Here is a 14,081-nt window from a genome sequence, read left to right on the forward strand (position 1 = left end):
TAACTACAGTGCAAACTCTTGGGTTTCAGGGAGATTACTTCCTAGGGAGTACCTGAAACTGAGAAGGACAAATTTCACAGAACAGAAATTCATACCTCCAGACCCATTTCTTCAAGGCAGGGTAAAAGAGAGGAAACAGGGGAAGAAAGGTTCTTCTCTCTTTGATCCAGTTCATTGCATCTGGAGTCTGGAGGATTTAAATTCAAATGTGACCTCAGATACTTGACACTTACTAGCTGTGTAACCTTGAGCAAATCACTTAAGCCTGACTACCTCACATTAAACTTACTAAGTCAATCTGATTCATATCTGACCACTGGACCCAGATGGCTCCAGAGGAGAAAGTGAGGCTGGTGACTTAGCACAGTACCCCTCACTCAAATCTAATTCATGTTCTTGTTAATGACATCATCTCCCTGACGTCATGGTCCTCTTCAAAAATGAAACACCATCTTCATTATCACCCTCTGAGTATATCTGATAAGAGAGATCTGAAATGGATCATAAATAAATTTTAAAGATGTAGACAGCCAATCAAAGGACATTAACCGCACTCACATAGCAGGAAACTCAGGCTTACCCAAACTAATACTTACATTAGAATGTACCAAATAGGGGCAGTTAGGTGGTGCAGTGAATAGAGTACTAGCCCTGGAATCAGGAGGATCTGAGTTCAAATTTGGCCTCAGAAACTTAATAATTGCCTAACTGTGTGACCTTGAGTAAGTCACTTAACTCCATTGCTTTAAGTAAATAATTTTTTTAAATGGACCAAATAGAAGCCACTTGATTTCATGAGAAATATTCAGTATTCCATATTGAAATAAAAGCAAAAGACTGAAAGAAAAGAAGAAAATATAATTTATCTCATAGCAAGCAAAAATCTGACCTAGAAAGCAGGAGTGAGAAACATTTAAGAAAGAAAAAGAGAGAAAGAGAGAATTAGTTAAAATTGCTCAAATTTCTTAGAACTAGAGAACAGAGTTGATATAAAAAGAATCCACCAATCATCTCCTGAAACATCAAAATGAAAACTACCAGGACCATTTAAACCAAAATTTGGAACCAAAGGTAAAAGAAAAAAATGTTGCAAGCAGCTAAAAAGAAAAATTAAAAAAAGAATTCAAGGACCAGAGAGCCACAGTCAGGAAACAGACACAATTTAACTTCCATCACTATTAAGGAATGGAGAGCTTGGAATACAATATTTAGATAGATAAATAGATAATATATATATATGGATATAAATATAGAAGATATATCTCTCCATCTATATATACTTATATCTACATATCCATATCTAGGCTTACACCAAGAATTATTTGGCAAAACTGAGAATATTTATGCAGAGTTTATGAGAAGACTATATATAAATATGGAATGATGAGGGAATCAGATATCAGATAAACCTTTTATCTGAAACAGATAAAGGGAGTTGACAGGTCAGACACACATAAAGAATGTATTGTGAATATAAAACTAAACAGAGGCAAGAATAGGGAGAAAACTGGTTAAAAGGGAGAATAATACCAAGGATGAAATAGTTGCTTTAAAAAAAAGACTTTCTGATATGAATGTGTGATTAAAAGGAAAAAAAGAAAAAAGATTTAAAATATTAAGATTTAACCCATCCATTGAGGAATGGCTCAGCAACCTTTATGCTTCTCTTATGAGCCAAGCAATATGCTGAACTCTAGGGATATAAAGAAATGGAAAAAAAAAAAAACATGTGCTGTCCAGGAGCTCACAATTTAATGAACTAATTTTGATAGAGGAATGTTAAGATTTGACCAAAGCTTATTATCCTCAATTTTTAAAAGTGGTCTTTGCTGGGGGGCGGGGGGGGCGGAGCCAAGACAAGAGAGGATCGTCTCTTAGACGCTCTTTCATAAAACTTACAAAGTTTTGTCAAGTTCTGTCAAGAGACAGAACCCACAGAGGGACCCAGTGAGGCAGTTCTCCTACTCAAGGTAACCTGGAAAAGAGCAGAAAGGCTCTGCTCCCTGGGGTTGGAGGGGCAACCTGCCAGAGCGAAAGAACTTCAGCCTCCCAGAGGCAGCCCCAGGGTGCTGGGAGCTGGGCTCACAGCAGTAGGGGAGTTTCCTGACCTAGCCCCAGGGAGCACTGGGCACAACTTGGGGGAACAGCAGGGGACCTCTGTCAGAGCAAGCATGTAAAGCCCAGCCCTCGGGGCACACAGTGAACAGCGTGACCAAGGCAGTCCAGATCCAGGAAACAGAAGCCAGCAGAGCCAATAAGCAGGAGCCCCCAGGGCATGCGCCCGTTGAACCTAGGGAGGAGAGTGAAGAGAGACTGGTCTGTCCTCTGCCCCTGGAAAAGAATGCTGGGGTTCGGGCCACATTCAGATCCTGATCGCAGTCTAGCCCCACCATAGCACAGCAGAGCCCCCCCACCTCATCCCCATGGCAGAGCAGGGTGCTTATGGTCATTCACAGACCAGGAGGGAGGATAGAGCCTCACACACACTGAGATCCTTGTGGGAGTGTCCCAAAAGCTCAGGAAGCAACCCCAAAACAGGCTTAGACTTGGAAAATGAGCAAGCAGAGAAACAAGGGGAACACCATTAAGAAATATTTTGCCTGTGAGCCCAAGAAGGATCAAAATACTCAGTCTGAAGATGAGGAAGCACAAGCTCCTGCATCTAAAGACTCCAAGAAAAACAGAAATTGGGCTCAGGCTATGACAGAGCTCAAAAAAGACTTTGAAAATCAAATGAGGAAGTTAGAAGACAAACTGGGAAAAGAAAGGAGAGAGATGCAGGAAAAACATGAAAATGAAGTCAGCAGCCTAGTCAAGGAAATCCAGAAAAATGCTGAAGAAAACAGCATGCTAAAAACCAGCTTAGGTCAAATGGATAAAACAGTTCAAAAAGTTATTGAGGAGAAGAATGGTTTAAAGAGCAGAACTGGGGGGCAGCTAGGTGGCACAGTGGATAAAGCACTGGCCCTGGAGTCAGGAGCACCTGGGTTCAAATCTGGTCTCAAACACTTAATACTTCCCTAGCTGTGTGGCCTTGGGCAAGCCACTTAAAGCCATTTGCCTTGCAAAAAAAACCCTAAAAAGTAGAATTGGCCAGATGGAAAAAGAGATAGGAAAGCTCTCTGAGGAAAACAAATCCTTCAGACAAAGAATAGAACTCAGGGAGATTGAAGAATTTACGAGAAAACAGGACTCAATACTTCAAAACCAAAAGAATGAAAAATTAGAAGAAAACATGAAACATCTCATTGAAAAAACAACTGATGGGGAAAACAGATTTAGGAAAGATAATTTAAAAATTATTGTAATACCTAAAAGTCATGATCAGGAAAAGAGGCTTGACATCATTTTCAAAGAATTACTACAGGAAAATTGCCCTGATATCCTAGAAGCAGAGGGCAAAATAGAAAATCCCTCTGAGAAAGAGATCCCAAAAAAACCAACCCCCAGGTATATTATAGCCAAGTTCCAGAACTTCCAAGTCAAAGAGAAAATACTACAAGCAGCCAGAAGGACACAATTCAAATATCGTGGAGTTGCAGTCAGGATCACAAAGAACTTAGCAGCTACTACATTAAAAGCTCGTAGGGCTTGGAATATAATATACCGAAAGGCAAAAGAGCTTTAGAATGCCACCAAGAATCAACTACCCAGCAAAACTGAATGTCCTCTTCCAGGGAAAAAGATGGACTTTCAATGAACCAGGGGAATTTCAAATGTTCCTGTTGGAATGGCCAGAGCTGAACAGAAGGTTTGATCTTCAAATACAGGACTCAGGTGAAGCATAGAGAGTGGAGAAGAGGAAAATATGAGGGACTTAATGATGATGAACTGCATGTATTCTTATATAGAAAAATGACACTTATATAGAAAAAATTAACCTTCTCAATTAACAGAGCAGGTAGAAGGAGATTTTATAGATGAAGCACAGGAGAAAACTGAAGATAAAAAGTGGTGTAAAATGGAGTCAATAGAAAAAAGGGAAATGTAATGGGAGAAAGAAAAAAGGAGAGGGGGAATAGGCCAAGATATTTCATATAATAAGATCTTTATTACAATGAGCTATTGCAATGATATGGAAGGGGGGAAGGCAAGGGGGAATGAGGGAATCTTTGCTCTCATCAGAGGTGGCTAGGAGAGGAAACAGCATATATACTCAATGGGGTATAGACATCTGGAGTAAGAAGGGGGGGAACAGGGGGAAGAAGTGGGGATGTGCATGAAGGAGGTGAGGATGGGCCATTGGGGGAGAGTGGTCAGATATAACACATTTTCTTTTTTACTTCTTGCAAGGGGCTGGGACTGGATGGCCTGTCCGGAACCAAAGGGCCAGGTGTATGCTGGGCCTAAGGGGTGGTATGGGGGCTGGGGGCCTCTTGGCCCCAGGACCAGGGATCTGTCTGCTGTACCATTCAGCTACCCTACAGCAGAGTCAGAGTGAAAGGAGAGAGAAAATATAGTACATGGTAATGGAGAAATACGAAAGGAGGGAGTTGCAATCAGCAATGGCAATGGTGGAAAAATATGGAAGTAACTTTTGTGATGGACTTATAAAGAATGTGATCCACCTGCAACAGAGTTGGTGGTGTTGGAACACAGACTGAAGCACATTTTTTATTAATTATTATTTTGGGGGTGGATGCAGGGCAAATGGGACTGGGTAGCCTGCCTGGGGCCGCATAGCAGGGTGATCGTTGGGTGTCTGAGGCCAGATTTGGACCTGGGTGCTCCTGGCTGAAGGGCCAGTGCTCTGTCCAACACCCAGCTGCCCCTACTATTATTATTTTATTTTGTTTTGGGTCTTTTTTTTCTTTTTTTGGTTTTTGCTGAGCAGTGGGATTGGGGTGGCTTGCATGTCACACAGCCGGGTGATTGTTGGGTGTATGGGGCCAGATATGGGCTTGGGTGCTCCTGGCTCCAGGGCTGGTGCTCCATCTACTGTGCCACCTGGCCATACCTACAATTATTTCTATTTTTTTTAATTTTAATTTTAATTTTTTTCTCTCCCCTTTATCACTCAAGCAAAGTCTATATTTTTGGGGGGTAGGGGTATTTTATTTACTCTTAAACAAGAATATTTTATTAATGTATAAAAAACATTTGTACAAAATGAGAATAAATAAATATTAAATAAAAAAGTTGTCTTTGATTTTTCTTATTTTTTCTGTTTTGATTTGATTCTTCTTTCACACCATGATTAATGATGGATCTATGACTAACATGGTTGTACATGTACATGTGTGGCCTATATTGGATTGCTTTCTGTCAGGGGAGAGGGGAGGGAAAGGAGGGAGAGAGAAAAATGTGATATGATTGTTGAAAACTACCATTGCATATAATTGGAAAAATAAGGAAGAAAGAATGCATCATTAAGCGATGCAAAAGAGATTTCAGAGACTCTTGGAAATAATGCATTCATATAGCATATAGGAAAAAAATGTATAAATTGGTTATGTTGATCTTGAATTATTTCTAAGATATCTACTTTGAAATATCCAAAAAGCAATTGATGAGACTAAATTTTGAGAGAGACTGGAGTTGGATGTAGAGATCTATGAATCACCTTTATCAAGTTAAGTAAACCCATGGTAAATGTTAACTAAGAGTATGGTGAGGGAAGAGCAGACCCAGGATAGAATCTCGACAGCCCTACCCATAATTAAAAGACATAATCTGCATGAGGATCCATAAAAAGTAGTAGAAAAAGCTATTCCCTAATTGAAAAATAGTCAAAAAAATATTAATAGACAATTTTCAAAGGAAGACACCCAGGGTCTAAAAAATAAAACAAATGAAAAATGCTTTAAATCACTAATAGAAAAATGCAAATTAAAATAATGCAGAGGTCACAAGTTATACCCACCATGTTGGCAAAAAAGAGAAAACTAACAAATGCTATAAGCACTGAGAAAACAGATCCAGTCATGCACTATTACTGACCAGCAATTCTAGAAAGCAAATTGGAATGCCCTATGGAATGCCCTAGAGAAAAACATGGACACACGGATGGACAGACAATGCTCTTAAAAATAAAAATAAATGCTCTTAAAATTTTATATACCTTTTTACCCAGCAGTGTTATGAGATTTGTACCTCCAAAGAAACCAGAGAAAGAGGAAAAGGAACCATATGTATAGGTATAGGTATAGAAACTTTTTTTGTGGTAACATAGAATTGGAAATTGAGGAGTGTGGTAAAATATACATGTTATTGGAACCATGGACTGTTGCAGCCATTCTGGAAAATAATTTGGATTTGTGCCCCAAAATGTACTAAACTGTACATACCTTTTCACTTAGTAATAATGTTACTAGGTCCATACACCAAAGAGTTCAATGAAAGAGAAAAAGGATCCAGATGTACAAAACGTGAGTGTATGTGTGTGTGTTTTGTAAAATTATGGCAGCTCTTTTTGTTATGGCAAAGAACTAAAAACTGAGAAGTACCTTTCAATTAGGGAATGACTAAACAAATTATGGTCTATTTATATAATGGTATGCTATTGTACTGTAAGAAATGAAAGGGAAATAGACCTAGTGGTGGCATTGCTGAGTCAAAGTTTAATAACTCTTTGGACAAAATTCCAAGTGCTCTCCAAAATGTCTGGATCACTTCACACTTCCACCAACAATGAATTAGTATTCCAATTTTTCCACATCCCCTCTAACATTTGTTATTTTCCCCTTCAATCATTTTAGTCAATCTAATAGACTAAAATAATATCTCAGGGTTGTTTTAATGTGCATTTCTCTAATCAATAATGATTTAGAGCATTTTTAATATGACTATAAATTATTCTTATTTCTTCCTTGGAAAGCTATCTGTTCAGATCCTTTGATCATAGGGGCAGCTAAGTGGCGTAGTGGATAAAGCACCAGCCTTGGAGTCAGGAGTACCTGGGTTCAAATCTGGTCTCAAACACTTAATACTTCCCTAGCTGTGTGACCTTGGGCAAGCCACTTAACCCCGTTTACCTTGCAAAAACCTAAAAAAAATAATCTTATGAAAACATTACAATATCCAGAAGAATCCAGAAACAGATAACATGAAATCCAGCAACTATTTTCACATCAAATTTCTGTATTTCCTCCCTGCTTCAGGGCTTCTTCATTAATCTTTCCTGTCATTCAACTTTTTCAGGAGAACTAGTGCTCAATCACTTTGGAAATTCCTGGGTTGTGTTGGCCCTCATAATATGCCTCAAGCTGTCACAGGAATCCTAATTTTCTCTCAGGGTTGGCTCTGTGCTCATTCTGAGACTAGTTCTACAACTTCTACCAGAAAGACAGGTTTGGATTGGAATGACCACTGTGGGTCTGCTGCCTATTAGACCCCTTTTTTCTTTTTTTCTTTACCTTTTTTTGACTGTCCTTTTTTTCCTTAACTCCAATTTTGTTTTATATGTGTGTGTGTGTGTGTGTGTACCACGCCTTTTACAAATATGTATCTAAATATGTTCTTTTTTACCCCCTAATGTCTTTTGTGATGTGTACTCCAAAAACTTGCCTTGCTTACCTAGATAGATCATTCTAAAACCTAATGGAGAACCCAAGTCCCTTCTATTTATTAGATCTCATCCCCCACCCAAAATTCCTCTTAACCCATGATCCAGTTGAGTAATGGAGACAACACTGCAGAGCAAGATCAAGGAACTCTTAGAGATAAAGGTCTTAACAATTGCTATCAAATCATATCTCTTAGAGAGATGACTTAAAAAGTCATGACTTAAAGTAATTAAAGTCCAAGAGTGATATAAGGCAGGGAACTGTCAAAACCAAAATTGTTTATTTGGTTTTTGTAAATATCTTCTCTCAGGCGCAGGATATCATATGATCATGGTGAAGGAGCCTCACTGTAAAGTCTCAGATATTGAGCAGCTGGTTTGCACACATATACCACATGCCTCTTTGGAAAGCAATTCAGGAGCTGAGTTATCTTTTATCCTGCCCAAAGAAAATGTACACAGGTATGATAGATCCAGTAAGCATAATGTAAATGGTTTTTAGTTGCTTTGATTTCAGACTTGATTTTCTGGTGTAGCAAAGCTGTGGGAACTTCTCTCCCTACCCTCACTGATCCCACTTGAACCATAAGTTGAATTTTCAGAGTTCACATGGCTAATTCTAGTCCCCAAAACTTTAGGGATAGTCCTCAGGACTTGAGGAGAGGTATCTTTTTATTTATTGTTATAGTGTATAAGCCTCCATTACCATGCTTTCAGTTGATATCAATGAATTAGTCAAACTTAATTTTTAGAAGAAGATATGTACTACAAAAATACAGTTGTTATGAACCGAACTCCAAAAATCTGTAGCATATTCTCCGTCAAGTACAAAAGGAGGAGTCCAAGGAAAACTGGGATTAAGCTTAGAGAATATGGCATGGCAAGGGGATAAGATAACTCATAGATCCTAGAAATCCTTTTGGTAGAATCCTCAATGATTTGGGGTTCCTTGTAGGTGCTTTAACTCACCTTTCTTCATTGCATCTAGTCAGATCTCAGTGCAGACACTGCAGCCTAACTGCATCAGGAATGATGTTAGGTGACTGATCAAAAGACAAGGATCCTCTGGATGTTCACAAGATCCTCCTTCAGCTTCACTGGATGGGGTTATAGAAAGGAGACCAAAGACCTTCTTTCTCAAGGACTTGACTAGAGGTTTCTGCCACTAAGCTGTTAGATACTTAAAATTTTGGATTTCAAACTGACCTACTCTTTTCTGTGACTGTTTCCTCAACCAATTCAAAGACACTTCCTCTGTAATGTCAATCCAATGGCAAAAAAATTCATCCAGTGGCAGAAAAACAAAAACAAGCAAACAAAAAAACTTGAATTTAGGATCTTTTTTTGAACCATTTATAGAGCCTATGATTAATTTCATTCAGTATAGATAACTTCTCAGTTATGATGTCAGAACATCATAGCATCTTAGTGTTGCTAGGAGTTGGTATGGCCAAATTTAAGACTGAGAGGCCTTGAAAGTGAAAGAATTCACACACACACACACACACACACACATATGTATATGTATATATGTATATGTATATGTATATGTATATGTATATGTATATGTATATGTATGTGTATGTGTATGTGTATGTGTATGTATAGATAGATAGATATCCCTGGAATTTTAAAACTGCTCATGATTTATTATACTAGCCTACAATGTATACAGATTAAAATCTTTTCTCTTCCTGGAGAAGTAGCAAGCAGCCTACCAGCTTGAGGGAAGAATTACAAAAGGCTAGGTGAGGTTTGAGTGAGAGAGAGAAGTAATTGAAAAGGAAAATAACCAGGAGACCTGACTAAGAGGGAAAGCCAGAAGGACTGGCTTAGTCCAGCTACATGGCATAGAGGCCTATGGTTCTCCAGTAGGCCAAGCTTGGGAGCACATGGCCTAATTTAGGCAAAGGTGAGGTAAAGAAGTCCACTTCAGTAGTGGGTAGGACAAGGGTGGTACTTAGAGAGTGGTCCAGCAACCTGGCTCCAGGTATTCTCCAATAGACAAGCTATGTGCTGGTTTTTCCTGTCCCAAGTGTGATGTCATTTCCTGTCATGCCAGTGCAAGCTTTACCCATCAATGGCCAAGGTCAGGTAGTTTGGAAACCAGGAGTGAGCTAAGGCCACTCCCATCTTGAGGAATTCACATGTAACAATACAGTCACTTTGAACAACAGGGAGTTCCCCAGATAAGCACAGACACTATTATCTTTCCACCAAATTTATTTCTAATTACATCTCCTATATTCATAAATTGCTGCATCATTACCACTTTAAGTAGAGTTGAGTAACTTGATTGCATCGATCAATCTCCTCCTTCACATATGCTTTCCTCAGGTCTGGCAGGCTAGAGCTTAGAACCTCTAGGCTCCTGCCATTGTCTCTTGAGACTTTGGCATGTGCCATATTCATGGGGTAAGTGAATGTCACTGGCATATTTTCTCAGAATATTGGCTCAAATATAAGTTATATAAATAAAATCAAGGGGTTTGAATGAGACTCATATTAGTCTACTCCATTTGTTTCTTTAATTCACACCCATTAACAGCTTCAGCAAGCTCAGGTATCACTCCTTAACCCAAACATATCTTAAAGAATTCTATATTTTCACCTAATACCCAGGTTTCCTTCCACTTCATGAGATGAAATACTGATGAAATATTAATTACTATTTATGATTTTGGTTTAATGCTCCTCATCCATTAAGAATATCGTACCCTCATAGAGCTTTCTCCTCAAATCTTATAGTTTCAGACATTTAGGATGCTTGGTTCATATAGCTTTAACAATATAGAATTAAAATGCAAAATATAGTATAAACTCTCCCCACCATACCCACTCGCACCCAGAAATTTGGTACCAAAGAGAATATTCCCTGAACATGAATATCAAAAATGTAAAGAAGTATTGGGGAGGTACATTTTTCTTTCTTTTTTTTTTTTTTTGCAAGGCAAATGGGGTTAAGTGGCTTGCCCAAGGCCACACAGCTAGGTAATTATTAAGCGTCTGAGACCAGAATTGAACCCAGGTACTCCTGACTCCAAGGCCAGAGCTTTATCCACTATGCCACCTAGCTGCCCCTACATTTTTCTTCAGTCTTCAACTCTTTAATTAATTAAATTATCTTAGATAATTAAATTCTCTGCAACACAGCAGCCACAAACTTTTTAGAACTACAAATCCTCAGCTAATTTTAAGCATCACTGGTTTTTGCTCCTTAGTCATACAGTATTGGTTTGTAGATCACTGGAACTTAGATTCTCCTCCAGAAGTCTGAATTAGAAAGAAAAGAATGAATAAATGCATGGATGCATAAATGAAAGAACATTTATTAAATGCATACTACCTCTCAAAACCAGATTTTATATTCAACCATGTCCAACTCTTCACGAATCATTTGAGATTTTCTTGGCAAAGATCTTGGAGTGGTTTACAATTTCCTACTACAACTCATTTTACAGATGAGGAAACTAAGGCAAACAGGGTTTGGTGTCTTGCTCAGGGACAAACAACTTTTAAGTGTCTGGAGCATGATTTGAACTCAGGAAGATGAGTCTTCTTGACTCCAAGCCCAGGGCTCTGTCTTCCGCACCACCCAACTGCCCCGTTAAAATATTAGTAATTCATATAAAAAAGCAATTCAGTTCCTGTCCTCTAGAAGTTTACTGACAATATTTGGAGGGCAATTTCAGTCAGAGATTTTGAGAGGAGCCACAAGAAAGTAAATTGGTTTACTTCTCCAGTAGCGGTAGCAATATTGATTTGGAAAGGAAAAGAAAGCAAAAAACAGAGAGAGTGCAAAACACAATGTTCTAAACAAAATTTTCTTAGACTAAAAATGAAATTTAAAAAGTTTTTAATGAAGTTTTATCCTCTGGGATCTTACCAGAACTCATGGGTGGATGCATCATTACAGATACCAACCAAGAGCTTAATAAATAGACAATATTTATAGAAGTTTATCAAAGAACCATAAAATTTTGGTGGCCCACCAATCAGGTTACACATTTGTGAATAAAAGTGTCATTAATTACTTTATGATTCTCTAACCCATCCATAATGTCTGTTCTATATCAGAACTGACAAAGATCCAATTAGCAATAGGACTTACTGTCTCCTCTTATGACTAGATATTTGTTATTAGATATGATATAGACATAAAAAATTGGGATTTCTCCCTTTCCCAGATGTCATAAGTATAAGAATTTATTTAAGCTCTTTTCTAGATAAGCAGAACAGTTTCCTGCCTTCTCAGGATGGTCTTCATTCTAATTGTTTACACAATTGTGAAGCCAACCTTGCAGATGCAATTAGAGGGGAAACAGGCTATTTCACAAAGACAGAGCTTGCCTTCAAATTTATAACTAGAGAGACAGTAGAGGACAGAAGCTAACAATCAGCTTTACAAAGCTCAATTACAGACTGATTAGAACAATTTTTGATCAGAAATATAGAATTAAAGAGTATCAAACTTAGACAGCAGATAACATCCTTTTGTCATGACTTGCTCATATTTTTGCTGCTATCACAAAAAGCGTCATCTTAATTTCAGACAGAATGAGTAACTGTTTTCCCTTTTGAGATTTGACAACATATCTGATATATTCATTCTCCTCCTGCCCACCTTCCTTTCTTCCCTATCCTTCTCCACCTTTCTTCTTTGTCCCTTCTCCCCTTTCCTTCTTCAAAGATCCCAGAATAAGTTATGTTCTCTAAGTTAAATCACCATGTATATAGAGGTATCTGAAATTAGGAAATTAACCCATTGAAATCTTCTACTAAATCACAAATTTCCCTGGGAAACTGGGAGAAAGATAATAGGGAACATCACTGCTACACAGAAGAGAAAACCACCCCACACTAAATTCTCATAACAGGCTAAGTTGGAAAGTGGTATCAAGCAACTAGTCAGCATGCATTTATTAAATACCTCCAAGGAACTTAGGTTCTAATGGGGGAGACATTCTGTGTACATAGAAAATATATAAAGTAGAAATGGAAAGTGATTTAAGAGGGAAGACACTAGCAGTGGAGAAGTAGGAGAGATGAAGACAGAGAACATGTACTGAGTTGGGAGTGTAAGAATGTAGAGTGTAAGAATGGCAAGAAGGCCACTATTGCTGGGCCAAAGGCTTCTTAGAATAAAATGTAAGAAGACTGGAAAGATAGGAAGGACCAAGTTATGAAGGGCTCTTAAATATCAGATTCTCAGATCGTGGAGATAATAGGAGTTCGGTGCTATAGGGTGGAGTGGAGAGAGTTGAGGTTCAGTGGTGCTGCTCACTGTAACATGGGGAGAGCTTTACTTTAGGCAGCTGAATGGAGGATTAAATGGACTGAAGAAAGTCCTGAGAGAAGACCAATCAGAAAGTTTTTAGTGTGAAAGCTGCCATTCATTCATGATAATATTGTGGATTGATCTGAGGCATAAATTTTCCCCTGATAAACCATTTCACTAAACCCTTTGGAAAAGCTATATCTCTGCTGGCTTTCATCAACTGTATGACTAATATTGAGCCTAAGTATTAGAATAATCTTTTGAATATAGATTTTTTTCATTTCAGAAAATAATATTTTTGTGTTTTGCCTCAAACTGGCATCCAGTTCTTAATTCAGAAGTTTCCCAAATGGATTTTGCTTGGTTTGTGCTCTTTATCTTTGTCACCTCCTTAGCCCACATATATTCATATACATATGTATATATATATATATGTATATATGTGTGTGTGTATGTGTGTGTACACACACATATTGATTTTTGCAAGGCAGTGGAGTTAAGTGATTGCCCAAGGGCACACAGCTAGGTAATTATTAGGTGTCTGATGTCGGATTTGAACTCAAGTTCTCCTGACTCCAGGGCCAGTGTTCTTTCCACTTCACCACCTAGCTGTCTCTAGCCCTTATATTTCTTATAGTGGTCATTCAAGTTTCTTGATAAGTGCTTGCTTCATCTCTAAGGTACCACCTCACACCTCCCAGACTCACCAATATGACCAGAAAGGACAATGATCAATGTTGGAAGGGATGCAGGAAATCTGGGACACTAATACAATTGTTGGTGGAGCTGTGAACTCATCCAACCTTTCTGGAGAACAATTTGGAATTATGCCCAAAGGACAACAAAAATATGCATATCCTTTGAGCCAGCAATATCACTACTGGGTCTGTAGCCTGAAGAGATTATAAAAAAGGGTAAAAATATCACTTGTACAAAAATATTCATAGCAGCCTTGTTTGTGGTGGCAAAGAATTGGAAATTAAGTGAGTGTCCTTCAACTGGGAAATGGCTTAACAAACTGTGGTATATGTATGTGATGGAATACTATCGTTCTATTAGAAACCAGGAGGGATGGGAATTTAGGGAAGCCTGGAAGGATTTGCATAAACCAATGCTGAGTGAAATGAACAGAACCAGAATAACATTGTACACCGTAACAGCAACATGGGGGTGATGATCAACCTTGATGGACTTGCTCATTCCATCAGTGCAACAATCAGGGACAATTTTGGGCTGTCTGCAATGGAGAATACCATCCAGAGAAAGAATTGTGGAGTTTGAACAAAGACCAAAGACTAT

General features: G+C 38.4%; 1 protein-coding gene across 4 annotated transcripts in view; it reads left to right on the plus strand.

Moving 5' to 3' along the window:
• Positions 1–14,081, plus strand: part of LOC141495671 (phospholipid-transporting ATPase ABCA3-like) — a 249,062-nt gene that overhangs the window by 164,041 nt on the left and 70,940 nt on the right. For all 4 annotated transcript variants that reach the window (XM_074197271.1, XM_074197272.1, XM_074197273.1 and 1 more), the window contains exon 12: positions 7,816–7,966. In XM_074197271.1, the coding sequence (XP_074053372.1) occupies positions 7,816–7,966 (151 nt within the window). The remainder of the gene's footprint in view (positions 1–7,815; positions 7,967–14,081) is intronic.

Source organism: Macrotis lagotis, chromosome 8 (assembly GCF_037893015.1).
Source record: "Macrotis lagotis isolate mMagLag1 chromosome 8, bilby.v1.9.chrom.fasta, whole genome shotgun sequence".
Classification (NCBI taxonomy): domain Eukaryota; kingdom Metazoa; phylum Chordata; class Mammalia; order Peramelemorphia; family Peramelidae; genus Macrotis; species Macrotis lagotis.